The following is a 24,271-nucleotide window of genomic DNA, read 5'->3' as shown; positions in this document are numbered from 1 at the left end:
CCTGACCACAGATGCCGGGCGTGGGGATCAGCCCTCTACGCCAGAGGGGGACAGGGTCTGCGCAGTTTTCAGCCTGGTTGAAGAGTATAGGTTTTCCTTTAGGTACTCGGAAGCAATGGGCGTTATTTGAAACAGCCTCCCCCCTCTTTTAACAGATCACCCCAAAAGTCAGCATCAGAAGTGCCCCAGGGGCCTCAAGGCGATAATCCAGGCAAGCGCTGCTAAAGGCCCAGCCTAAATCAGGGGCAATCCAGAGAATGAGCCAGAGTTGAGAAATCTGAGACAGAATGGACAGGATGTGAGGACTATGCAAGAGAGGACATGCGACGTTTATTCCAGGCAAGTGGGTAGCTGTGGGCCTTCACAGAGCTCGAGCATATGTGTATGTATATATGTATTATGTATGTATGTATTTAGTGGGTAGGAGAGGGGCAGAGGCAGGGGAAGAGGGAGAGAGAATCTCAGATAGGCACCATGCCCAGCATGGAGATCGACGTGGGGCTCGAACTCATGATCTGGAGATCATGGCCTGAGCCGAAATCGAGTCAGTCACTCAATCCACTGAGCCGTCCAGGTACCCCGAGGTTATGCGTTTTCAAATGAATGGTCTCAGGCCAAACTTTGGGACAGTCTTTATTGGAGCTGGAATGTCACTGTGATTCACCTTTCTCAGAAGCAGCCCGTGTGGAAATGAGCAGCAGGAGGGGTGGACGCCCAGCACGGGCTGTCCAGGCTGCTTGGGGGACCCTGCTCGCCTGCAAGCAGTACGCGGACACACGCACACATGCACACACTCCCACACAAACTCACACTCTCTCGGGGGTTCTGAGGCCAGGCGCCCTGCCTGCTCCGGGGGCTCCCTGCCTCTGGGACAGGCCTCCTCACCTCTGGGAGGGACCTGCTGAGCTGTGACGGAAGGAAACCGCTTGAAGACAAGGCCGAAGGAGCTAGAAGCCACAGGCATTTAGCAATTTGGGGGAAGGGGGATCCAGGAGGATAGGAGAGATTGTCAAGGGCCAAGCAAAGGGAGCCCCACCGGGCCAGGGCATGGGGCAGAAGATGCTGGAGAGCAGCATGGGGGGGACGGGGGAGGAAGAAAACACCGTCTCTTCTCCTTCACTCAGTCCAACCGCACAGCTGGGGCCAGAACCCTGGGCATAGGAAGCCTGGGGAGCGTCAAGGGGTCCCCTGTGTCCTAGGAAGGCACTAAACGGGGAACAGATCCTGGAGAGCCTGGAGTCTCCCCCAAGGACCCCAAGGGGGACAGAAGGGGAAATGATGGAGCAAGAAGGGGTTTACATGCTGGTTGTCCAGGGCAACGAGACTGGGGAAGCACAGATCCTGCTTCCCAGCCCAAACAGGGTGGGCAATGGGCTGAGATGCAGCCCCTCTGACCGGCAGAAGGGACGGAACCAGAGCCGGAGCTGCCCCTTTGGTCTCCGGGGCTGTGAGTGGGGGAAGCTGGCCTGCCCCGTGTGTCCGTGGGGGGCAGAGGCAGGAGGGAGGAATCCAAGCCTCCTGCCCCCAAGGGCCGGGGCTACCAGAGCACAGCCCCGTCCAGGTTCCCGTAGCCTGGCTCGGCCCGAAGCCTCCAGTATGTGTTGTTAGTCACCCACCACTCCTTCCCACTGCTGTCCGTTTGCCGCCTGCGGGAAGGAGAGGGCAGAAGAGCCAGAATCAAGGCCGGGGCTCCCGGATGCTACCTCCCACAGCCGGCCCCCGCTCAGAGCAAGAAGGCGCTAGGGGAGGCGGAGGGGGGCCTGGAGGGCAGAGACCCTGAGAGAGGGCAGAGCTACCTGAAGAAGCGAGCCTGGTGGACGATGTTGTTCTCCTCCATCACTCTGCGCCTGTCCCGCTGAAGCTGCTCGATCCTTCTCTTCTGGGCCTCAGCGGCCTGTATGTTCCCCTCCTCCAGGTACCTGAGCTTCCAGACGGCAGTCAGTGGAGCTGCCCCCTCCAGACCCAAGCCCTTTATGCCACGCCCAGCTCTGCCCCCACAAGGAACCCATCTCCTTGAGGCAACTCCAAGAAGGGAGGGCAGGCCCACTCTGGTGGAAACCCACATTGGGCAGTGAGGAGCCCAGCGGTTCTAGGGCGGGGCCGGGCAGACACTGACCTCTGGTCTGGCCGGAGCCGTGTGTCGGTGGAAGGCAGTGACCGCTTCAGCTCTGCCGTCAGCTCATTCAGCTCCAAGGCGAACTGAGTGAAGCCGAAGTTTCGCTCATGGTCTGGGGGCATCGAGTCTGGGGTGGGGGGAATGCAAGGGGCTGGGGCTGGTGGAGGGTGCCAGAGCTGCCCTCACCCCCACCCAACCCTCCCTGACCTCCCCACTTACTGGGTTTCCAGATGCACTGACCGCCGGGCAGGGTCCCCCGGTAGAGGCCCTCATGCCACTTCCCGGAAAGTCGGTGGAGGACACGACCGCTCCGGCTGAACACGGCACCCTGCACCTCGTGGATGTTGGAGCTCCAGTACTTGGCCTGGGATGGGGGGCGGGGGTGGGGACCGGCACTCAGGGGCGTGACCCTTCCCTTGGTGTGGGGAGCGGAGCCATTGCAGGCAGGCAGGCAGGCAGGGCCGGGGTGGCGTGCCCACCTTGCAGAAGGTGAGCTTGCAGTGACAGGAGCTGTCCTGTGTGTTCCTGATGAGCACCTCTCCATAGTGCTCGATCCAGCGCTGGCCACTCAGGATGTTGTGAATGCAGGATGTCACCTTGTTCCACTCGAAGTGGTCCCCGAACCTGAGAGAGACAGAGAGGGGGAGGGCAGCTGACCGGCCCGGTGCAAGTGCCCCCCTGAGCCAGGGAGCGGGGCACAGGAGGTCTGTGGAGAGAGTGTGGGGTGCTGGTTCGGCTTCCGCTGTGAGGGATGGACGGATTTATCAAGCAGAGCAGCCTCCACAGAAAATTTTGAGCCAATATGTCTCCGGCTCATTTGATAAAGTACCTGAGGGCTGAAGTCACAGGAATAAATACATAGACAGGGTCCCTGCCCTTGGGAGCCAGGGACCCGGGTAGCGATGCTCACATATAATCCCCGGGCCACTCCCCACGGCCACTGGGTACTGCTCACTACCCTTACATTATAGAAGAGCAGACTTGAGGCTCTGGGGCAAGTCTCTTCGCTGCTTGTTTTAATTATTAAGTGGCAGAACCAAGACTCCCAGACAGGACTTTGGACTCTGAAGGTCAGGGGCTTCCCGCCTGTGCACTGGCCTCTAGCTAACACCTGGGCCACACAGGCTAAGCCCCCTTCTTCTCTGGCTGTGGCCCCCACTTCTAAAATGGCATGAGGGACGCCTGGGTGGCTCAGCCGGTTGAGCGTCTGCCTTCAGCTCAGGTCACGATCCCAAGGGTTCTGGGATCGAGCCCCACATTGATCTCCCTGCTCAGCGGGGAGCCTGCTTTTCTCTCTCCCTCTGCTGCTCCCCCTGCTTGTGTGTGTGTGTGTGTGTGTCTGATAAATAAAACCTTTTAAAAAATAAATAAAATAAAACAAGCTAATGAGGGTGTTTCTTTTTTTTTTTTTTAAAGATTTTATTTATTTATTTGACAGAGAAATCACAAGTAGATGGAGAGGCAGACAGAGAGAGAGAGAGAGGGAAGCAGGCTCCCCGCTGAGCAGAGAGCCCGATGCGGGACTCGATCCCAGGACTCTGAGATCATGACCTGAGCCGAAGGCAGCGGCTTAACCCACTGAGCCACCCAGGCGCCCCAATGAGGGTGTTTCAAATGTGGTTTGTGATTGGTGTTGAGGTCAGTTTAGATTTCGGGGGTGGGGGTGTCTGGGTGTGTCCGTGCATTGGCTTGAAGTCTCAAATACATTTCTTACTGTGAGTCATGGTCAAAAAAGTGTGAAAGCCGCTGCATCAGATAACCCTGATGAGCCCTTCCAGCTCTACTATTCTAAGATTTTTCACCTTTCTGCATGCACAGCGCTGTAAATGCAGGTGTAAAATGTAGATTCTGCCCCATCTCAAGCAGCTTCAGGCCAGACCTTTCTATCCTGTCGCTACCACCTTGCCACGCCAGCCCAGAGGATGCCTGTGGGCTGGGCCTGGGCTGCTGAGCACTTATGAACACCCACCTGGGCAGGCTGACGTTGACTGTCCCCACAGGCACAATCTCCAAGGATTTGCCCCAGAACTTGTTCTTCCACTTCATGTCTAGAGGTGGGTTGGGAGAGAGGAAGAAATGAGACCAGAGAGTTCCAGCACCCCCCTCCCACCACGTGCCCTTCACCCCCACATCCACCCCACCAAGCCCCCCACTCCTTACCTTGCCAGAAGACAAAGTTCTCAGACTCTGCATGGCATGCCGAGATGGGGGGGTGGTGGGAGACCTTGGGGGACAAAGTAGTTCTTTGACACTGACCCAGAGGACCACTGGTGACCCCACGGCTTCCTGAACTCCCTGACCCCCATTCCCAGTTCCCCTTCAACCCAGAAGACCAGTTAGTTCCAGGCCTCTTGTCCCTGTCGTCTTCGGCCACCACCCAATTTCTGTCGTCCTCTCTTCTCCCATGGGGCTTCACGTTCCCCCTTCTCATTCACTCCCCCGAGAGCCCCAGAAGCCCTGTTCCAGCTGACAACGTCCTTTAGCAGTGATGCTGGGGCCTCCTCCGGTGCCCTGCCTGGAAGCCAGCCCTCCCGAGGACCCTCTCTCCCCACACTGTCTTCTCCCTCAGCCTCCACACCACAGCTCTGGAAAAACCTGGCCTTGATCTCCTTGGAACAGCTCCATATCTGGAACTTGAACTCGGGTATCCCACAGCCCACAGCCTGGTCGCTCTTCCCATTCCCTGGGGCCCATGGCCCCTGCCAAAATGCCGGCTGCTCTGGTTCGTAGTGGCCCGTCAGCCCTGGCTTCACCTCCATCCCCCTTGGCTGAGCTCGCTCCATCACCTGCACCCTGTCACCCAGCACCCTGGACAACCCGCCGCCACCACCCATCGCAACACCTAGCATCAGTCAGCCTCCTCCGTGCCCAGCCCTGGCTCCCTGCTCTTCAGACACGGCCACTGGGCCGCAGGGCACACACAGCACTGGGAACAACACACTGGGAACTTGAGGACCGACCCCCAAACCATCCCTTTCATACCACACGAACCCCCACAATCAGAGAGAGCAGAGAGGGCAACTCCTCCCACCAACTTGGCTCCCACCCTGATGCCACTTCCCTGAAACCCACTGCCAGGCCCAGCCCCTCCTACCGCTTCCTGCAGGCTCCTCCCTCCCCATGCCCCCTGCCCTGCAGCCCTCCCTCTCCATTTCTCTTCCTCTCTGAACAGAAATATCTTCCTTTTCTTCCACCTTGGAGCACCTGGGTGGCTCAGCTGACTAAGAGCATCCCACTCTTAGTTTCGGCTCCGGTCATGATCTCAGGGTTCTGAGATGGAGCCCCGCAGCCAGCTCTGCACTCTTGCGCACTCTGCTTGTTCCTCTGCTCCTCCCCCCCTGCCCTTTACTCTCTCTGTCTTTAAAATACATAAATAAAATCTTAAAAAAAAAAAAAAAAGAGTTAAAAAAAAAAAAAGGAGTAAATCTTTCTTTTCTGGACACACACACCTTTGCCCAAACATGCACAAAACCAACACTAGGAGCACTGGTTCCCTCACAAGGGTGAGCCAGGGATCATTTTCTACCGTACTTTAGGACTGTGTGAACTTTTCACTTTGTTTTCAAAAACACTTAAAGGTGCCTGCGTGGCTCAGTTGGTTAAGCATCTGCCATCAGCTCAGGTCATGATCTTGAGGTCCTGGGATGGAGCCCCAAGTTGGGCTTCCTGCTCAGTGGGGAGCCTGCTTCTCCCTCCCTCTGCTCTTCCCCCTGCTAGTCCTCTCTCTCTCTCTTTCTCTGTCTCAAATAAATAAATAAATTCATTTAAAACACAAAACAAAAACAGGGGCACCTGAGTGGCTCAGTGGGTTAAAGCCTCTGCCTTCGGCTCAGGTCATGATCCCAGGGTCCTAGGATCAAGCCCCACATCGGGCTCTCTGCTCAGCGGGGAGCCTGCTTCCTCCCCTCTCTCTGCCTGCCTCTCTGCCTACTTGTGTCTGTCAGATAAATAAATAAAATCTTAAAAAAAAAAAAAAAACCAAAACAGTTAAAATCTAAACAAACAAACAAAAAAAAAACTGCTTCCACTTCACCCCTGCCTCTGGCCGAAACCTGCTCTCCCTCTTCTTTCCTTCCAGGTAAAAATTTTTTTGAAACAATCTGCATTTTTCTCTATTTTAATTTAATCTAAATTTAATTTATTTTAAGAGAGAGAGAGAGAGATTAAACTCACACACAAGTGGGGTGGGGCAGAGGGAGAACAGAATCCCAAGCAGTCTCCCTGCCTAGCACAGAGCCCCACACAGGGCTCGATCTCATGACCCTGAGGTCACGACCTGAGCTGAAATCAAGAGTCAGTCACTTAACTGACTGAGCCACCCAAGTGCCCCTAATTTTATTTTTTAAAGTAAGCTCTACTCCCAACATGGGACTTGAACTCACAACCCTGAGATCAAGAGTCACATGCTTTACTGACTGAGCCAGCCAGATGACCCATTTAATTCTATTTTAAGTAACATTTTTCTCTGTTTTACTTCTTTTTACTACACACCCACTGTAATCCCGGCTTGGCCCTCAGCCTTCTTCTGAAACCTCCCTCACTTGGTTAAACCAACGACACTTTCTGGAAGTCCTGTGGACCATCTGCCCACCCCTTCCCCTCAGAGCTCCTCTGCCTCCCCTGCCCACCCTCCTCTCCAGACCCTCCCCTGGAGCAGCCCGTGACGTCACCCGTCCTCTAAGCGGGCAATTCCTGGGTCTGTCGGCCCCATCCTGTGCTCGAGGAACTCCGGGCCTACATGGCTCAGGGCCTCTGGGACATCTCCCCCTGGAAGTCAAGCCCACGTGGACAAGGAGTCTCCCTAATTCAGTTACCTTCCTCTCACCCTTTCCATCCTGCTCACTGGCATGGCCACACACCTGCCGAATCCCCCAAACCAGAAATTCCAGGCCACCCCAACTTCTCCCGACCGTCGACCACCTCCCCTATCCCTTAGGCATAACAACATTCTGTTGACCACCGAGGCCTATGAGGAGCAACACACACACACACACACACACACACACACACAGCTGCCGAGTCCAACGTCCCCGTGATCCGGCGGCCAAGGACAGGTCCTCAGCAGCTCTCCCAGGGCTGACCGCAATGGCCTTCTAACAGCCTTCTCTCACCCGGCCTCACACCAATGTTCTTTACAGAGTGCAATTCTGAGCCTGTCACTCCACTGCCTAAACCCCCCCATCATCTTCGCCTTCAGGATATGGAAACAACCACTTCACCTACAGGCTGCTCAGGGTTTGGCCCTGGCTGGCTTCCAGCTGCGTCTCTTGCTCATCCTAACCAGCTCCCGCTGTCCCTTTATGCGGTCTGGAGCATCCCGTTCTCCACGCCCCGCCCACGCCATACTCCTGGTGCCTGTCAGTTCCTCCCTCAAGGCTTAGCCCGACATCAGCTCCCAGAGCCTGCCTTCCCAGGTGGAACTGACTAGTGGCCGGTGAGCTTCCGGGGTCCCAGCTCTGGAACCTGGCACAGCCACTCCTCCTTTCCAGTAGGTCCCTGGCACTCAGCAGGGGGAGAAGGCTGGCTGCCCCCATGCTCTCCCCCAGGTCCCAGCCCTAAAAGCCCACGAGGCTCACACCTGCTCACTGATGAAGCGGAAGCCCCGGTCGGGCCGCTCGCACTCATAGGTCTCCCCCAGGACGGGGTTGAAGGGCTTACAGCCTGCTCGGTGGTACGTGGACGAGTAGGCAGACACGGCAAAGGCCGCGATGTACACCTGCAGGGGGGAGGGCAGAGAGAGCCGGCTGGGTTGGGGGCGGGGGATCAGGGAGTAGGGGGTGCCACCCCACTGCAGGCGAGGACCCGGGGCTGAGGTGGAAGGGCGGCAGCGAGGAGTAGCCGGGCCGGGAAATGTTGGGGTACCATGCGCTCGCAGGGGTCGGCCGTGCGGCTGGCCCGGTCCAGGAGGCTGCTGTACTCGAGCTCCTCGCACAGCCGCTGCAGGGTGTTGAGCGGCTCGTTGAGCTGCACGGGCATGGACACCTTGGACAGGTCCTTGCCAATGTTGTTCCGTAGTATGTTCCACAGGCTCACATCAGTTCCTGGCCCGCTGGCTGCCGGCAGACAGCGGCGACGCGGGGGCCCTGCAGCTCTCCCTGGAACAGAAGCCCCTGGGGCCCACCCGGCCACGTCAATCCCCCTCTGGGCACGGCATCCAGACCCAACTGGTGCACAGGCTGGCCCGAGGTGGCGCCCCCCCACCACAGAGGGGTTCCTAGATAGACTCACTCCCAAGCCCCTCTCTGGACTCAGGGCAGCGGAGGTAGGGAGCCAATTGCAAACACGCTTCTGGGCGATTAGGGGGACAGTGGGGTGAGAATCACTCCGAGGGGGCGGTCCCCACCGCGGGAAACCCTGCACCCCAGAAGCCCCCACCCTTATTTTCAGTTCCCCTCCATAAACACAGAAACCGATTTCAGGTTATATTCAACCCATTTTACAGATGAGGAAACAAGAGTCCAAGAAGTAAAATGTCATGTCCAAAGCCACACTGCTAAAGAGTGGCAAGGTGGCAGCTTCCACCTCTGTATCGGGCCCTATGCGAACCTTCTCAGAAGCCTGCACCAGACGCTAGCCCCTAGGCCTGAGCCTGACCCACCCCCAGAGCCACCCTGGGAACACTCTGTAGCTCACAGCTTAGCCTTCCTCATCTCCTGGGGTCACTTCTGCAGTCAGCATCCCAAGCTGTCAGTCCACCAGCCACCCTGTGAGACTGCCTCCCAGGGGCGTGGGCTGTGGACAAACACCATTTCTACCCCTCCCCCAGCCCCTCCATGGCCACACACCCAGTGGGCACCTTTCTGATGGCGCTCAGCTCCCCTGAGGTCCAACACCTCCTCGGACAGGCTGGTGGTGATTTCACTGGTGCACGACTCCTCCTCCTCTGAACCCTGGGATAGGACAGATGAGAGGCTGGGCAGACTGGGCCTCCCTGGGCAGCTGGGCAGTACCCAGGGCCTGGTAAGACTCTGCCCAGCTCATCTGTTGATGGGAAGGGGAAGACGTGTATTTGGGCGGGGCAGGGGGGCATGGCGGTCTGAGCCCAAAGCCCGGCCTCACAGAGTGTGCCCTGCCACTTTGGGAGGGGGATGCCTGACCCTCTCACTGCTCAAGGACTTAGTGGCACACAGGGACAGGGCAGCATGGCATTGCTGAGATCCAGGCTCGGGGGCAGAGGTCAGGGGTCAGGGGAGTGCTGGGGCCTGAGGGGCTTGAAGGAAGATGGCGGGGTGAGGCTGAGGCAGCCATCTTGCTGGAGAACCAAGAGGGGCAAAGCACATTAAACTGGAGGAACAGTTCCCAGCAGAGACTTTTGAGCAGGGACACAAACCCAGCAGGTCTGGACGTGTTGCCAGAGACAGCAGTCGAGGCTGGGAATCTACAAATTCTAGTCTCTCCGGACCCCATCCCAATTTCCCCAGGGTCCCCCCACCCAACCTTACCTCATTCTCAGAAGAGCTGGCAGAGAGGAGAACCTCACAGGCATCAAAGAATTCTGTGTGGGAATCGGCGAGGGACAGGATGCTGCTCTGGGACAGCTGGGGGGTCAGCTCCCGCCCCTTCATGTACAGAGCTTCTTGCTGTGGGAAGGACAGATGTCAGGCTGGGCTCCCCGGGGAGGGAGAGAACATGGTGGAACAGGAAGGCGTGATGGAAGGAACTGGGAGCAAGGAGACACAGGTTCCCTGCAGCCACTCACCCTGCCTGGGCGCCGACTCTGAGCCCGGCTCCAGGGCTTCCGTGAGTATTAACACAAGCCATCCCAACACTCCCCTTATGCAGCAGGTACAATTAGGACACCCCCCCCAACTTTACAGGTCAGGACACTGAGGCTCAGGGTCACAAAGGAGGCGTACAATGGAGCCAGATGGAAACCATGCAGCCTGGCCCCAGAGTCTGTGCTCAGAATGCCTAAGTCCCAGCTCAGCCACCCCTCAAGCCGCAATTGTGGGAGCCTGGGCCCCCATCGGTCAGATTCTTTGAGTCTCCGTTTCCTCCACCATGAACTTGAGGGTAAGGACCATGGCCTCACAGGACTCCGAATTAATGGTAAAATCACTCTGCACACACTGGCTGGGCAGGAATGACCACGATGAGGCTGTTGCCAATGTTACAAGAAAGGGCTGGAGTTAGGACTCCTGGGCCCTGTTTTGGGTCTGAAGACCAAGGGTGCCTTCACTTCTGCCGAGGATGAAGGTGCAGGAGAAAGGGTCCCCACAGCTCAGCCTGGCTCCTACCTCCTCGGGGTTGAGGGAGCTGAAGGAGTCTGCGGTGGTGTCCGAGGAGACGGAGAGCGAATGGAGGCGCCTCGGGCCAGCGGAGGCCTCAGAGACCTGGAGGGAGAGGGTGAGGGGCGAGGGGCCAGGAGGACAGAGCCCTCCCCCGCCCACCACGCTGATCTCTGCCTCTGTCCACCGCTCTCGCCCCAGACCCAGCTCGGCTCTCGCCCCAGGCCTGCGGGCCTCGGCCTCCAGCCCTCTCCTCCCATGACTCCCTGGTCCCCGAGCCTCACCCCTGTCCGTGACAGCTCTGAACCCTGGTGCAGGTCCCTCAGGTGGTCCCACTCGGCAGTGAGGGCGGCCAGGACACTGCTAAGGGAGTTGTGCACTGTGGGGACAGGGGGCAGTCGTCAGATTCCTCTTCCTCTCCCTCCACCTGCCTGGTCCCTGCTGCCCCGCCCCCACGCACTCACCCTTCTGGGCCAGTGCCCAGAAAGTCCGCTGCAGGTGGGCATAGTCGGGAGGCGGCAGCCCGCGGGGGCCTGAGGGGTCCCGGGACTCCAGATAGCGAGACAGGTTGGGAACAGAGCCATGGAGACGACCAACCTGTAGGTGAAGGGCAGGGATCAAAGGTGACAGCCTCTTTTGGGGCCTCCCACCGGGCAGCTTGGGGTCCACGCCTTGCCTCACCCGCCCGATCGTGTCATCCTTGGCAAAGCTCTGTGTACACCACATGCGGCTGGTCCGCTTCCCCTTCCTGGGTCTCTCGGTCGTCCCTGAGGCCTGGCACATGGAAGACGGTGGGGAGGTTGGGGGGGGGGTGTCACTCGAGGTGGGGAGAAGGGCAGCAACCACAAAAGCCAAGGAAAGAGGCAGACGGGCCCAGAGGGGGGGCCCAGAAACATTTCAGAGTTAGAAGATGCACTGGTACAGCAGGAAAGGTTCAGCCCCAAGGGGCAGAGAGAGACCCGGAGACAGCCTGGATATGGAAGGGGAGCCAGCCAGGCACACGCGTGGGTCTCCAGGGAAGTGTAGCGTGTAAAGGGACCTGGGGCTCTGTCCCAAGGAAGCGGTGGGAGTCCCATGGGCTTCTCCCCGCTGGCCTCACCTGGTGCGTGGGGATAACAGGGGCTGAGGGGATCCGGTGCAGGGACTCCAGGCTCTGGAGGAGTCTGTGTAGTTCCTGGAGCTTCCCCTGACACTCTGAGAGCTCTGTGGGAAGAAGGAATGAGGAAATCCCTCTCCCAACACTGACCAGGTACCCCAAAGTCTGTCCCTCCGCTTCCCGTCCTCCTCCAAACACTTCAGCCAGCAGCCATAGACCCCGGACCCTCAGCTCAGGAGCCCAGGGCAGCTGCCACATCTCACCCTGGGGCCAGGCCTCACGTTGGATTCCTGAAAGGGCTGGCACCCCAACCCCCCACAGCCTCCATGACATACCTTAACTCTGCTGCTTCTGCACAGACTGACCCTTTCTGTCCCCACTCGCTGGCCCTTCCCTCTCCCAGGACAGCATCACAGGCGCCCCTCCAGGAACCCAGCTCTAGGGCCCGCCCCATCCCTCCCTGGACTGGCATGCTGTATCTTCTTGTTGCGGAGTCTGGGCTCTGAGTCCTATCGGTGTGTCCGGGGCACCAGTCCTGTCCTCCTGTCTAGGACTGGTGCTCCCCAGGGCAGGCCCAAGTAGACCTGGTCAGTTGGAGGCCAAGGCTGTCTCCTCCAGCAGCCCAGGTTCCCGGAGGCAGGGGACAGTCTTGCTTCTTGTGACTGCTGATGCCATCTAGACCCAATAGCACAGGCCCTGCCCACAGAGGCGCAGTGCCATGGGCCCCTCACCATGAGAGCAGCGGTCTAGCCCATCACTGTCCCTCAGCCAGGAAGACACCTTCTCCCGAGGTCCAACCCCAGGTAGAGTCGAGGCGCTGCCAGCTGCTGGAAGCTGGGCACCAGGAACCTGTGGGGTGAGTCAAGGGTGAGGCAGGACAGTTCCCGCCTCCCTTGGTCTCATGGTTCCCTGAAGCCACCATCCCTCTGTCACCTGCCCCTGCACAGGGCCCTTCTTACCTTCCGGTGAGTGGTGCCGGGCAGTGAACCTCGGGGCATGGCCAGGCGGTGGGCACGAAGCTGCGCCACCCAGCTCTGGAACAGGTCCTGGGATTTGATCTGCAGAGGGGGTGGAGACGGGGACAGAAACATGAAAGGAAGGACTGCTCCACTGGGGCAGGAAGTCAGGGCTCTGATCCCCAGGCAAGCAGTCTCCCCCTGTGGTCCCCAGCTTGGGCAAAGGCTTCCTGCAGGGAGGCAGGGCACAGCTTCCCCCTTGGTTGTTTACCCAACAACCAAGAAGGAAGGTGGTTTGCCATTGGCCATTGCATAGACGGTTACTCCCTTGCTGTCAACCTCAGGGACAGACCCCCCTCCCCCACTCCTCTTTCCAGTAGTACCCTTGTATCTCTGCTAGGCTGGGGCCCAAACCACTACTTGGCTCCCAGGAATGTCACCTTGAGGTGGTAGATGTTGTCTTCAGTGTCAAGGTCAATGCGCTGGGCCTTTTTGTTGATGGACATGACAGACAGTCTGACGTCAATGGAGCCATGAAGCTTCCCCTTGGTGATCTGGAGTGGAGGTTTGGCAGGGGGGAAATGGGACTGTTTTTAGGCCCCTGGGGACCACGGAGCCACCATCTTCCTGAGGCTCAAGGGCCAGGCAGTGGGTTCACCCTCGTCCCCAAGCATCGTCAGGGACTTGTCAGTCATCCTCCCGTGCACATAACACCCCACTATGTCAAGTCCCATTCTGAACTTCAGGGAGTAAGGGAGCAAGGAAAACTGCTCTCAGAAATCTGCAAGGCCGAGAAGGCAAACACCCTCTCGGAGGGAGAACCTGAGCACGCGGGTCTTCGGTTCCTGTCTCCAGCACAGGAAGGGGATGAGGGCACAGATGAGAAAGCTCCTGCTTCCTGGACGCTAATTTTTGTGCCAGGCAGTGTTTCGAGGGCCTTCGCCAAGAGGACAGCCCAACAAACAGGGGGTCATACTCTCTCCATCTTAGAGATGAGGGAGTTGGGGCCCAGGGAAGGAACTTGCCCAGGACCCCACACCCAGAAATGGTGTAACTGGGATCAGACCCTGCTCTGGTGGATTCCAGAAGTCCCCTGCCTATTCGGAGCATTCTGGGGCCACACTTATCCCCCGACCCCCGGCAGAGGCCCTGACTCACGTCTTGCCGCGTGGTTGCATAATGAAGGATCCCATCCTCGAGCACAAAGTATCTCTGTGATGCGGCCCAGAAGGAACGAGAATCCAGGAGGCCGAGAGAAAAGGGTTTGGGGAGAGAGCAACCACACACGTGGACTTTTCTTCTCTGCGCGCGCGCGCACACACACACGCAACCTCCCCCACCTACCCGCCTCCCCGCCCCCCCTCCCCGCCCCTGCATCTGGCCCCTCCCTTCACCCTGCCCACCCCACCTTGTGCCAGCCCTTCAGAGGCCACTTCCTTTTCTTGAGCAGGTGGCCTTCCTTCCTCTCTGGCATGACACCCTCTGCTCCCAGCCTGCTCCGAGGCTCCTCGACCACCTCCCACAGCTCGGAGGCCTGCAGTCCAGGACAGAGAGGAAGGACAGTGGCTGGAAAGGTGACCAAATCTGCCCCCCACTTTTGGGCCAAGCTCTATCTGCACCCCCCACAACCGCCACTGCCTGCTTCCCCACCCGCAGACCTGCTGGGCACTGCTCAGCTTTGTAGACTGAATGCTCTCGGCCAACGAGTTAGGGACCCTCTCTTGGAAGTCCATGGAGAAGGGAGCGGCTGCTCCCTGCCGAGAAGGTGGAGCAGGTAAAAGCAGAAGGATGTCACCTTGTCCTGAGCGGACCCTTGAAGCAAGAGAGAGACCCCTGTGAGCACAGGCCCTGCTATCACCTTCTCCACCTCCACCCCTTCCCGCAATGGCTGAGATAAGAGCTCACAGATGTCTCTGCTCACTGGCCAGGCCTCTCCGAGTCTGTCCCTTCCCCACCCTGGGCCGATTTCCCTGCCCATACCCCATGGCTGCGGCCACTGCTCAGAGAGGTGAAAGGGCTGAACTAGCATGCAGCCCGCAGGCCGGTGCCAAGAGAAAACCACAAGAGTCCGCCCAGCCCCACCTTGGGCCCACACTCTCTGGCTCTAGGAAATACTCAGTGCTTTCTCTGGAGGATTCCCTGGGGGTGATCAGAGATGGGGCATGGGAGTGAAAAAAGAGGCTCTAAAAAAGGACAGAGGAACTCAGAGACTGGACTTCCTGCAGGACCCCTGGACATCGCTCCACCCCGCTGCCGCCGCCGTCAGTTGGAGACTACTCTGCCGGGATCACCCTGCAGAACGCTCGTAACCCCTTTATCCCAACTCCCTACCAATCAGTCTCCAGGTCCTCTATCTTCTGCATGGGGAAACTGAGGCCTGAGACCGCACCCCCCCATCCCCATTGTTCCCTGCGCCTCCACCCTGGGATGCCTGCCTGAGACCCTCAGTACCCCCCCACAAAGCCTCCCTTTATCCTCCCAGTCCTTGGGGCTCCTGAGAAGTACCACCCACCCAGAGAGAGCAGGGGACTGGGCCCATGGAGGCACCGTGTGCAGGAGAAGAGGTGACCGAAAATATGCCAAGGTCCACACAGGTCCCGCAGCAGTGCCCACAAGCGCCCTTGGCACCAGCCCTGGCCGTCCTGGCTCCACGGGGAGATCAATAATGCATGAGGCTCCGTGTGTGTGAGACAGGGAGGGGACTGGAGGGGCGAGGCTGGCCCGGGGCTGGGCAAACAGCTCAGATCTTCCAATGGAGCCAGCAAGCACCTGAGGAGCTGAGACCAGGAAGGGGCAGGGACGCGGTGGGGTTGTGGTGGCCGGGAGGCCGGGATGGAGGGGTCCAGAGTGCAAGACGCTGACCCGGGGGGTTGGGGGGCAAAACTCCTGCTTCTGGCCATTGAAAGTTCCCAAACTCTTCCAGTGTTTGGGTACCTCTGTGCCCTTTTCCTGGCCGTGGAGGATCCCGGACCCTCACTGCAGGCGGGTGGAGGCTGAGGCTCTGCCCCGAGAGGGTGCGGGATCGAGGTGAGCCAGGTCGGTGCCCCATTTCTACTCCCATTCCCACCCCTGTCTCCAGAGGGGCAGACCCACCAGCTTCAGGGGGGAGGAAGCCTGCCCAGGGGATGTCAGCTGATGCCAGCGCGGCCCCCTTACCCCAGGGTCCATGGACGCCAGTGCTCCTTGGCCCGCGCACCGCTCTGCCTCTGAGTCACCGTCTCCGAGTGGCCCGTTCCCTCCTCACGGAGCTGAGCAGTGGCAGCAGCTGCTGCAGGAACCAGGAAGGAAGGAGACGTCGGAGCCTCCCCTCCAGCCGGATCTCCCCACCTCCCCCTCCCCGGCCCCTCCTCCGCCAAGCTCCAGGCGGCCGCTCAGCTCTGCCCCCCTGCTCCCGGGAGGACTCAGGGCTGAACGGACTCCCCAGCACCAAGGTAGCTTGGGAGTGGGGGCAGAGTCCCCACTGGGCGCCGTTCCAGACAGATCACGGAGGACTAGGGAGCTGCTGGCCTCGGGCCAGCGTTGGTAAAGGGTTTACTCGGACTAGGATGGCCTTGACCCCAGTTAGTACCCAAGGCCATTTCCTTATTAACCACCCCCCTCTCCTTTTACATCTGAAAATAGACTGCAAAATTTGGAGGCAGCAAAGGTATCAGGTTGACGGGAAGGGATGGATGCCCCTGGGGGACCACAGTAGACAGTGCCAACAGCACAGTCAGCCACGCAGCCACAGCTCAGAGGGCCAGGCAGCAGCCGCCACCAGGGTGGGGGGGCGGGACCCACTGTGGCTGGAGGCACCTATGCACGTAACACAAAATCCCCAGCTTGCAGTCTTTGGACTGGGAGCAGGCCTGCAGCAGTGACCAGGTGGCAGTTAGGAAGGGCTGACTGGAGCCAGCTCAGGGACCCCCGGCCTCCCTCTCTGAGCACCTCTGTTCTGCTGCAGTACTGTGTCGAGCTCAGTACTGGATTTTTTTTTTTTTTTTTAAGATTTTATTTATTTACTTGACAGAGAGAAATCACAAGTAGTCGGAGAGGCAGGCAGAGAGAGAGAGGGAAGCAGGCTCCCTGCCGAGCAGAGAGCCCGATGCGGGACTCGATCCCAGGACCCTGAGATCATGACCTGAGCCGAAGGCAGTCGTCCAACCAACTGAGCCACCCAGGCGCCCTCAGTACTGGATTCTAACTAAAAATCAACTCTTGGGGCGCCTGGGTGGCTCAGTGGGTTAAACCTCTATCTTTGGCTCAGGTCACGATCTCAGGGTCCTGGGATGGAGCCCCATGTCGGGCTCCCTGCTCAGCAGGGAGCCTGCTTCCTCCTCTCTCTCTGCCTGCCTCTCTGCCTACTTTTGATCTGTAAAATAAATAAATAAAATCATTAAAAAAAATAAACTCTTAAGAAACCTGGGACACCTGGATGACCTAGTCAGTTAAGCGTCCTCTGACTCTCTTCCGCTCGGGGTCTGGAAATCAAGCCCCGCGGAGGGCTCCGGCTCAGCGCAGAATCTGCTTGAGGTTCTCTCTGCCCCTCTGTTCCTTCCCCCCACTCTCATACACGCATTCTTAATAAAGTCTTTGTAAAAAAGGTCTAACCCTGGTTAAAATGAATGCAAAATGGACTCACAGCTTTAAGCAGTGAGGCTGCTTTCTGGGAAGTGAGTTTTTAATGGCAGGGCCTCAGGCATCAGCAGCAGGTGAAGGATGCAGTGCGGGTTCTTTGGTCCAGAAGGAATATGGGCAACCTCCTCCCCCCAGGCCTCGGTTTACCCTACAGGATCCAACACATTTCTTGGGAGATGCCTGTTTTCTCAGCCATTCATAGCCTCAGCACAGCTCCTGCTGACCCAGGAGGGCGTTGCTGGCATCCAGCAGGCGTCTGGGAGTCAGGGAGGGCATTGGGCAGCATTGGCCAGAAGAGCTCTGACATCCACGAGCCTCCGGAGCCTTTTAACTCACTTTAGATTGATCAAGCATCCCTGGGGCATATAACACCGAGCTGGGAACCGTGGGAAATCGGACCCAGACCAGGACACAGAACAGAACACAGCCAGAGCGGCTGTGGCACGGCCTCAGATCTGGGAGGAAAGCACGACAGCCACCTTCCCTACTCTAATCAAGGACAAGGGCAGGCTTCTAGTTAAACATTCTAATTCATTAGGAACTTTTGGTTCTCCAAAATTGGGATGAGGTCTTCCATCAAGAGCCCCCAGACCCCCTCATTAATACAGAATTCTCGTTTGGCCCAGCTGTTGTTCAGAATCACATGGATCATGCTGGCTAATGGGCAGAGCTGGCAGCCGCCTTCAAAAGGACAAACAAGTAAGAGATGCCATGTGGGACTGGTCCAGGGAGGCAGGGGACCTGGACATGGAAAGAGAAAGGACATTGTAGGAGGGGAAGTGAGAATCAGAGGTGGCCGTGAGAATAAGACTACACAGAGGATATACCAGCTCACACACAGCAAAACAAGAGGAAGTAAAATGCATTTCATTTTATCATCAACCAGTGCTCCCAACCTTTCCATAATGTGACACACCCCGAGGGTGGAGAATTAATACTCAGGCACACCCCGGACCCTAATGAGGAAGCTCGAGGGCAGAAATCCAGGGAACAGTCTTCTGAGCAGAGAGAGAGCCTAGTTCAAGTCCCTGTTTGGCCTCTTATTAGCTGCATGACCTTGGGCAGACTACTGAACTCTGTGAAATGGGTGTGATATGGAGACATAGTGAGAACTGAGGTATGTCAAGTGGTGAGCAGAGCCTGGCTCTCAGCACAAGCACCGAGGGGGAACCAATCCAGCACAGCGCACCGTCGAGGGGACAGGCCAGGAGACATGTGCAGCAAGGGACAATGACATGGAGGCAGAGTGCAACTTCGTCTGTTCAGCTTCTCTGCCCAGAGCCCGGAGAGCCGAAAGCCTGTTCCTGTTAGGTCCCAGGGTGGGAATACTGGAGACAAAGACAGTGTGATTCAGAGCCTCTATTCGGAAATGGGGTATCTCTGCATCCCCATGTGGCCCTGTGTCTGGGAAGTCAGGCTCAGCAAAGTCAGGTCACAAACGCCACTCCCCACCCCAAGTGCTTCCACATCTCTGATGGATGAGGGTGCGGCCCACAGGGGCAGAGTGTGTTTATGGGCGGGCCGGGTACAACAGGCTGACTAGGAGTTCGGAATAGGGTCAGGAGAAGTGAGCTGCCCGCCGGCCGGCGCGACAGAGTCCTCCGCCTGTTGCTGTCTGATGTACTGGTCCAGCAGGGCCGTCAGCTGGAAGGACTGGTGCTGAAGCAAGAGGTGGGTCTGGGCCACACGGAAGGTGAGCCCTCCTACCAGCTCGCCCTGCACCAGGGCCAGGCTGGGAAGCTGGGAGTAGTTGATGAAGCCTTGTCTGCTGAGGATGGCATCATCAACGCAGCCACCTGGAAGAACACAGGGTCAGCCGGGCACCACAAACGCCTCTCTCCTCTGAAAACAACGATTGAGGTCCCAACGCATGCTCTGTTGCCCTTCTCCACCTCCCAGCCCTCCCCGAATCTGGTCCCCCCCTCAGTCGGGACTATTCGCCTTCCTTCCTTCCAAACTCTTCCCTAGAAAACCCTGACATAGGACATCCACCTGGCCCAACTGCCACTAAGTCATGGTTTCCTAAACTTTCTTAAAGAACCACAGGGCGCGGGGTGCCTGGGTGGCTCAGTGGATTAAGCCTCTGCCTTCAGCTCAGGCCATGGTCTCAGGGTCCTGGGATCAAGCCCCGCATTGGGCTCTCTGCTCCGCGGGGAGCCTGCTTCCCCTCTCTCTCAGCCTACTTGTGATCTCTGTCAAATAAATAAATAAAATCTTGAGAAAAATGAAAGAACCACAGGGTGTGTATTAGTGGGGTAGGGGGTGGTCCACAGAGACCTATAAAACCAGTCTTCTCTATAAAAGAACCATCTCTGGGGATCCCCAGCATCAGAGGAGTCTGGGAAACATTGCTCCCTGCCCTTTGGTGTCCCTTATCTGGGGGGGTTTGTTTTAAGTATCACCATCTGTGGGGTGCCTGGGTGGCTCAGTGGGTTAAGCCTCTGCCTTTGGCTCAGGTCATGATCTCAGGGTCCTGGGATCAAGCCCCACATCTGGCTCTCTGCTCAGCAGTGAGCCTGCTTCCCCCTCTCTCTGCCTGCCTCTCTGCCTACTTGTGATCGCTCTCTCTCTCTCTGTCAAATAAATAAATAAAATCTTAAAAAAAAAAAAAAAAGTATCACCATCTGTGTGGCTTTCTGTACCCCACTGCTAGACTCAAGGTGTCTGAACTTCCTCTCCCTGCAGAGGCCTCTCTGCTTTCCCTCCTCTTCTCCCCAGGGCAGAAATGAAGCCAGACTGGGGGCACCTGGGTGGCTCCGGCTGTTAAGATCCGACTCTTGGTTTTGCCTCAGGTTATGCTCTCAGGCTTGTGAATCCAGCCCTGCATGGGACTCCCTGCTCAGCATGGAGTCTGCTTCTCTCCCTCCCCACCTCCCTCTGCCCCTGCCCCTCACCCGCCCCCGCTCCCTAAAATAAATAAATATTAAAAAGAGAAAAAGAAGGGAGAGGGAGATGGAGGGAGGGAGGGAGAAGGAAGGATGGATAGACGCAGAGTAGTGAGCCAACATAGGTTCCGGAAGGACACAGGTAGCCCTCAACAAATGGTGCTACTGACTCAGGCCCCATCTGTGAGTGATGGCCCCCCACAAGGATGGCCACAGTTCTACTCACGTGTACTTAGCAGATGGCATCAGGCCGCGGTAGCACCCACTCCCCTTAATCCCCATCCTCAACCCACAAGGGTGCTTGCTCACCTAGCAGTGGCAGGAAGGGCACACTCTTCAAGATTCGTACCATCTCCTTGACCTTGGGCTCCTCACTGACCAGCAGGAAGTTGTGCCCCACAAAGAGGGGCAGCAGGTTCTGGTACTTGGAATCCTCCAGGAAGGGCTTTAGAACCTGGAACAGCAGGATAAACGGCTTCCTGGGGACAAGTGGGAGGAAAGGCTGCCCACCCCAGTCACAGGCCAAGTCAGGCTGTGGGTGCAAGCTGACAGTCTCCTTGGCCCCCAGCCACAGTGCAGGCACCAGACTGGAGGGTTGCTTGGGGTGGGGTGGGGTTGAACAACCTGATCTGGGAAGGGGCCCTACAGTCCGCGTTGGCGGAGGCAGGGGAGCAGGGTGCCCGCACCAGAGGGCTGCTCCCTACCTGGTTGGGGAAGACCTTCAACAGGATCTTGTGCTTCCGAAGCCGGTGCCGTATGAGCAGCTTGTCCTCTGCACTCAGAGCCACATTCTGGCAGACAGCTATCATTCGGTTCTCTCGGAAAACCGTGTCTATCTCCCGACGGAGGAGGCGGATCAGGCCTGTTTCCTGTAGTCAGGAAGAGATGACCCAGGGAACATCAGCTGCCCTTCTCCTTGTCCCCCTTTCTCCCCAGGGGAATGGGTGCTGGGACCCGCAGGGATGCCCAAACGGGGGAAGTATCGGTGTTCAGGAGGAGGGTTGGGGCCCTGCCTCTTAGGACATGCTCCCCCTCCCATTCTGCCCTTCGTTTTTGTCAGATAACCACGGTCTTTAGAGCAGCATTGTCACACCTGACAAAGCTCGTCCCCATGACCTGGTCACTGGTCTGACCCAGTCAACATTTAACAATAATGTGGTCAAAATTACTTTCTCTCTCTGATGCTGCATTCATGTTGAATCAATTCACCAATTATAAACATAAGATAATTCTTTTGCAGTGTTAATTCAGAACCAAGGAGAAGACTTCATTTTCTGAAGACAGTATTTCTCAAAATTGACAGCATGTGGGCCTGACAACAAGCATAAAGGTACAAATTCCCCTGGTCTTTCTGCTCTTTTTAAGGACAAAAAAGTTCCTCCCATTCCTCTAGGAAAACATAGAAGCTTCAAGTCCTTTCAAGACAACAAAGATACTCTCCCCTATCTCCACCTGCTTGCATAACTTTCACACGATTTGGGGGAGACCAGTAAAGAATGAAGGAAATCCAGGAGGCCCATCCAATCCATAGTGCCCAAAATGCCAAGCAGATTCAAGCGCACATTTCATTTTAAAACATCTGGCCCACGGGGTCAAAGGGGGGAAGTAATGATGTGGAGGCGTAGGTCCTGGAGAGCTACTTCATTATGGCGTCAGAGACAAGGTCACATCAATCCACCATCCCAGCACCAAGGACGGGCAGTGTCCTCCTTACCTCCGGTGGGGGACTGGGAGGACTTGGTAGGCATCTTGGGTTGATAGCGGGTTTTGGGGGGATATACTCAGTCACAGCCATCAGCTTCTGCCGCTGGAAATGCATCACACGACGATGGCGGGTAACGGCCTTAGAGCCACAGCGGATGGTCTGGAGGGTGGGCAGCCGACCTAGGAGGGGAAAGGGCAACGCTGGGACGTGCAGCTTCTGGGAGTCCTTAGTCAGTCTCAGATGGAGAAAAAGCCCACCCCTGAGCAAGACAACCATGGCTCACAGAGCTAGACCCAACACAAGAGAGGGACAAGGAATTGTCTGCTAGGAATTCTAAATCCCCCAAACTTCCCTTCTCTTTAATGAGTGACCTGAGGTCAAATGTTTGATCCTTTGAGGCTCCCACTTCTCCAGCTCTTCTCTATGTACAGAGATGGGTTGTGGGGGAGATAAGAACAAGGGAGAAAGTATATTTGAACACATTAAAAAAGGGGGGAGAGGATTGAGCAAATTTTTTTCCTATTTTTTTTTTTAAGATTTTATTTCTTTCTTTGAGAGAATGTGATGGAGAACACAGAGCAGGGGTGGAGAGGCAGAGGGCGAAGGAGAAGCAGACTCCCCGCTGAGCAGGCAGCCTGACACATGGCTCGATCCCAAGACCCCGGGATTATGACCTGAGCTGAAGGCATATGCTTAACCCACTGAGCCACCCAGGCCTCCTGCAAATTTTTCTTAAATAGCCAAATAGTAAATCTTTAAAGTTAAAGAACCATACAGTCTGCAACTACTACTCAACTGTGCCATCGTATCATGAAAACAACCCTAGACAATATGAAACAAACAGAAGTGGCTGTATTCTAATAAAACTTTATTTATAAAACATGGTGACCAGTCCTGCCGCAATATGGCAACCCCTGGTTTAAGCCAACCGTTCTCAAGGTGTGCTCCCTTTACTCAGCCAGCAACATCAGCATCTCCTGGTAACTGGTTAGAAACCTAAGTTCTCATGGCCTGTCCTGGTCCTCCTGAATCAGAAACACTGGAGGGGAGCCCAGCAAACAGTGGTCTCTAATAAGCCTTCAAGTGTTACAGATGCATGCTGAAGTCCAAAACCACTGCTCTAGAACTGCTCTGAAGCCTTCGCCCATGAATTGAAGCAAGAGGGAAAAGAAGTTACACAGCCCTCACAGCTCCCCCAAACAAGCCTCCCCTTCCCTTGTTCTTGTTTACAGGCATCGCTGGAGAGCACGCCTCAGAAGATAAGGGAGCCACTTGAAAGCTGTAAGCCTAACTGACCCTTTCATCTTCAATGAAAGGACCCAGGCTAGAGCTTCAGCCCTACCCAAGATTGGGATGGGGTCTCAGGGAAAAGGTCAGCTAGAAGGTGGCTCTAATAGAGAGCATGGAGGTTTACTGGGGTGAGAGGTTTTATTGCCAGCAGCCACAAAACCTAAGTTAAGAACACAGGTTTTGGATCAGATGAACCAGATTTTTTTTTTTTTTAAGAGACAGAGGTAGGGGGGTGCTCAGAGGGAAAGCAAGTATGCCAAGCAGGCTCCAAGCTCAGCAGCACCGAGCCTGAAATGGGCTCAATCTGACCACCCTGAGATCAGGATCCAAGCTAAAACCAAGAGTTGGATCCTTAAATCTTCTGAGCCCCCCAGGTGCCCCCCTAGATGGAATAAGATTTTAATCTCTTCTGCCACTTACTAGCTGTGACCTTGACCAGTCACTCAACTGCTCTAAACCTGAAATTCTTCACCTGTAAAGAGGAGATGATCATGACTTACTTCTCCGTGACATGCTTTAAGATTTAAATGAGATAATACATGTAAATCATTTATTTACCACTGTGCCTGGCCTATATTATGTGAGTGAAATCATTCATTAAACAAATGTCTATTGCATGCTTAATGCCAGGCACCACGCCACCTGCCGGCTATGCTGAATGAATATAAGGGTTCTGCCTTTACCGAGTGTGAAGTCTAAAACAGGAAACAACACATAAAAATATGCAAAATTACAGACTGAGGGGTGAAAGGGGTCCATAAAGAGGCTGCAAAATACACATTTTAACAATAGAAACCTGCTTTGCAGAAGGTGACCAGGGCAGGCCTGAGCAGGTGACATTTAGGCCGAGACCGTGAAAAGGTGGCACAGCGCCAAGGTCCGGGCGGGCAGTGGTACAAGCAAAGGAAAGTAGAGGCGAGCAGGAGCTGGGTGGTGGATTACAGAAACCCAGAGAAGGAAGGGGGCCTCGGGCGGAGGGAAGAAACACTGTGGTTGTCGCTGTCATTGTTGCTGCGCTGCTGTTACTACTAATGTCTGCAGCCACAGGGAATTAGACGGAGGAAGGAGACCAGCGATCTAGCTGAGTTCAGGGGTCATCAGGAGCTGTCTGGAGTAAGAGATTGCGGGAGAGGGTCAGTAGTGGAGGAGGGGAGACAGAACTAGAGAGCGCCGTCCGGAACGCGCCATGAGGACCTGGGCCGCTCCTTACCCGCCCGGGGCAGGAGACCCCCTCGCAGCATCCCAGACACGGCCGCAGCCATCGCCACCGGAAGCACAGACGGGAGCCGGGAGGGACAGAAGGAGCTAAGGATTGTGGGAAGTCCTGGGACCGGAAACAGCCTGCGAATCCGCCGGCTGGAGCACCAATCCGCATGCG

At 56.7% G+C, this 24,271-nt stretch overlaps 2 protein-coding genes across 4 annotated transcripts; both read right to left on the bottom strand.

The window, feature by feature from the left end:
* Positions 1 to 620: 620 nt before the first annotated feature.
* OSBPL7 (oxysterol binding protein like 7) lies at positions 621 to 15,730 on the bottom strand. Of its 2 annotated transcripts, none has more exons than XR_014304347.1 (23): positions 15,553 to 15,725; positions 14,055 to 14,208; positions 13,805 to 13,930; positions 13,555 to 13,608; positions 12,837 to 12,950; positions 12,400 to 12,498; positions 12,172 to 12,289; positions 11,444 to 11,547; positions 11,026 to 11,118; positions 10,809 to 10,941; positions 10,629 to 10,723; positions 10,354 to 10,449; positions 9,559 to 9,696; positions 8,913 to 9,006; positions 7,979 to 8,226; positions 7,695 to 7,832; positions 4,277 to 4,340; positions 4,086 to 4,164; positions 2,596 to 2,740; positions 2,336 to 2,480; positions 2,117 to 2,199; positions 1,797 to 1,919; positions 621 to 1,646 (listed from the first exon to the last, which is right to left on the bottom strand). XR_014304347.1 is itself a non-coding variant. In XM_082704740.1 (23 exons), exons 2-23 carry the CDS (start codon positions 14,127 to 14,129, stop codon positions 1,538 to 1,540), a joined length of 2,517 nt encoding a protein of 838 aa, XP_082560866.1. In that variant the 5' UTR covers positions 14,130 to 14,208; positions 15,553 to 15,730; the 3' UTR covers positions 621 to 1,537. The 2 variants fall into 2 exon arrangements, 1 of the variants encoding a protein (XP_082560866.1); XM_082704740.1 differs by having other exon boundaries at positions 2,117 to 2,243; positions 15,553 to 15,730.
* Positions 15,731 to 17,869: 2,139 nt separating this feature from the next.
* On the bottom strand, positions 17,870 to 24,214 carry MRPL10 (mitochondrial ribosomal protein L10). Of its 2 annotated transcripts, none has more exons than XM_082704831.1 (5): positions 24,104 to 24,214; positions 21,613 to 21,782; positions 20,603 to 20,767; positions 20,208 to 20,352; positions 17,870 to 18,809 (listed from the first exon to the last, which is right to left on the bottom strand). In XM_082704831.1, the coding sequence occupies exons 1-5, from the start codon at positions 24,153 to 24,155 to the stop codon at positions 18,553 to 18,555; spliced, it is 789 nt and encodes a 262-aa protein (XP_082560957.1). In that variant the 5' UTR covers positions 24,156 to 24,214; the 3' UTR covers positions 17,870 to 18,552. The 2 variants fall into 2 exon arrangements, with proteins under 2 accessions (XP_082560957.1, XP_082560958.1); XM_082704832.1 differs by lacking the exon at positions 24,104 to 24,214 and adding an exon at positions 23,690 to 23,714.
* Positions 24,215 to 24,271: the final 57 nt, after the last annotated feature.

Source organism: Mustela nivalis, assembly GCF_964662115.1.
Source record: "Mustela nivalis genome assembly, chromosome: 17".
Lineage (NCBI taxonomy): Eukaryota > Metazoa > Chordata > Mammalia > Carnivora > Mustelidae > Mustela > Mustela nivalis.
Note: the sequence above shows the minus strand (reverse complement) of the source record. Positions and strands in the feature narration are given on the sequence as shown.

Bases quoted from the DNA above. Each gene is read 5' to 3' on its own strand.
- MRPL10 (XM_082704831.1), bottom strand. From the start codon at position 24,155: ATGGCTGCGGCCGTGTCTGGGATGCTGCGAGGGGGTCTCCTGCCCCGG. The intron at 20,353-20,602 runs GTAGGGAGCAGC...CTGCTGTTCCAG, and splicing joins TGAAGGTCTTCCCCAACCAG to GTTCTAAAGCCCTTCCTGGA. The intron at 18,810-20,207 runs GTGAGCAAGCAC...GTGTTCTTCCAG, and splicing joins GCCCTTCCTGCCACTGCTAG to GTGGCTGCGTTGATGATGCC.
- OSBPL7 (XM_082704740.1), bottom strand. From the start codon at position 14,129: ATGGACTTCCAAGAGAGGGTCCCTAACTCGTTGGCCGAGAGCATTCAG. The intron at 10,724-10,808 runs GTGAGTGCGTGG...CTGTCCCCACAG, and splicing joins CTGGGCACTGGCCCAGAAGG to TGCACAACTCCCTTAGCAGT. The intron at 4,165-4,276 runs GTAAGGAGTGGG...ACCCACCTCTAG, and splicing joins GAACTTTGTCTTCTGGCAAG to ACATGAAGTGGAAGAACAAG.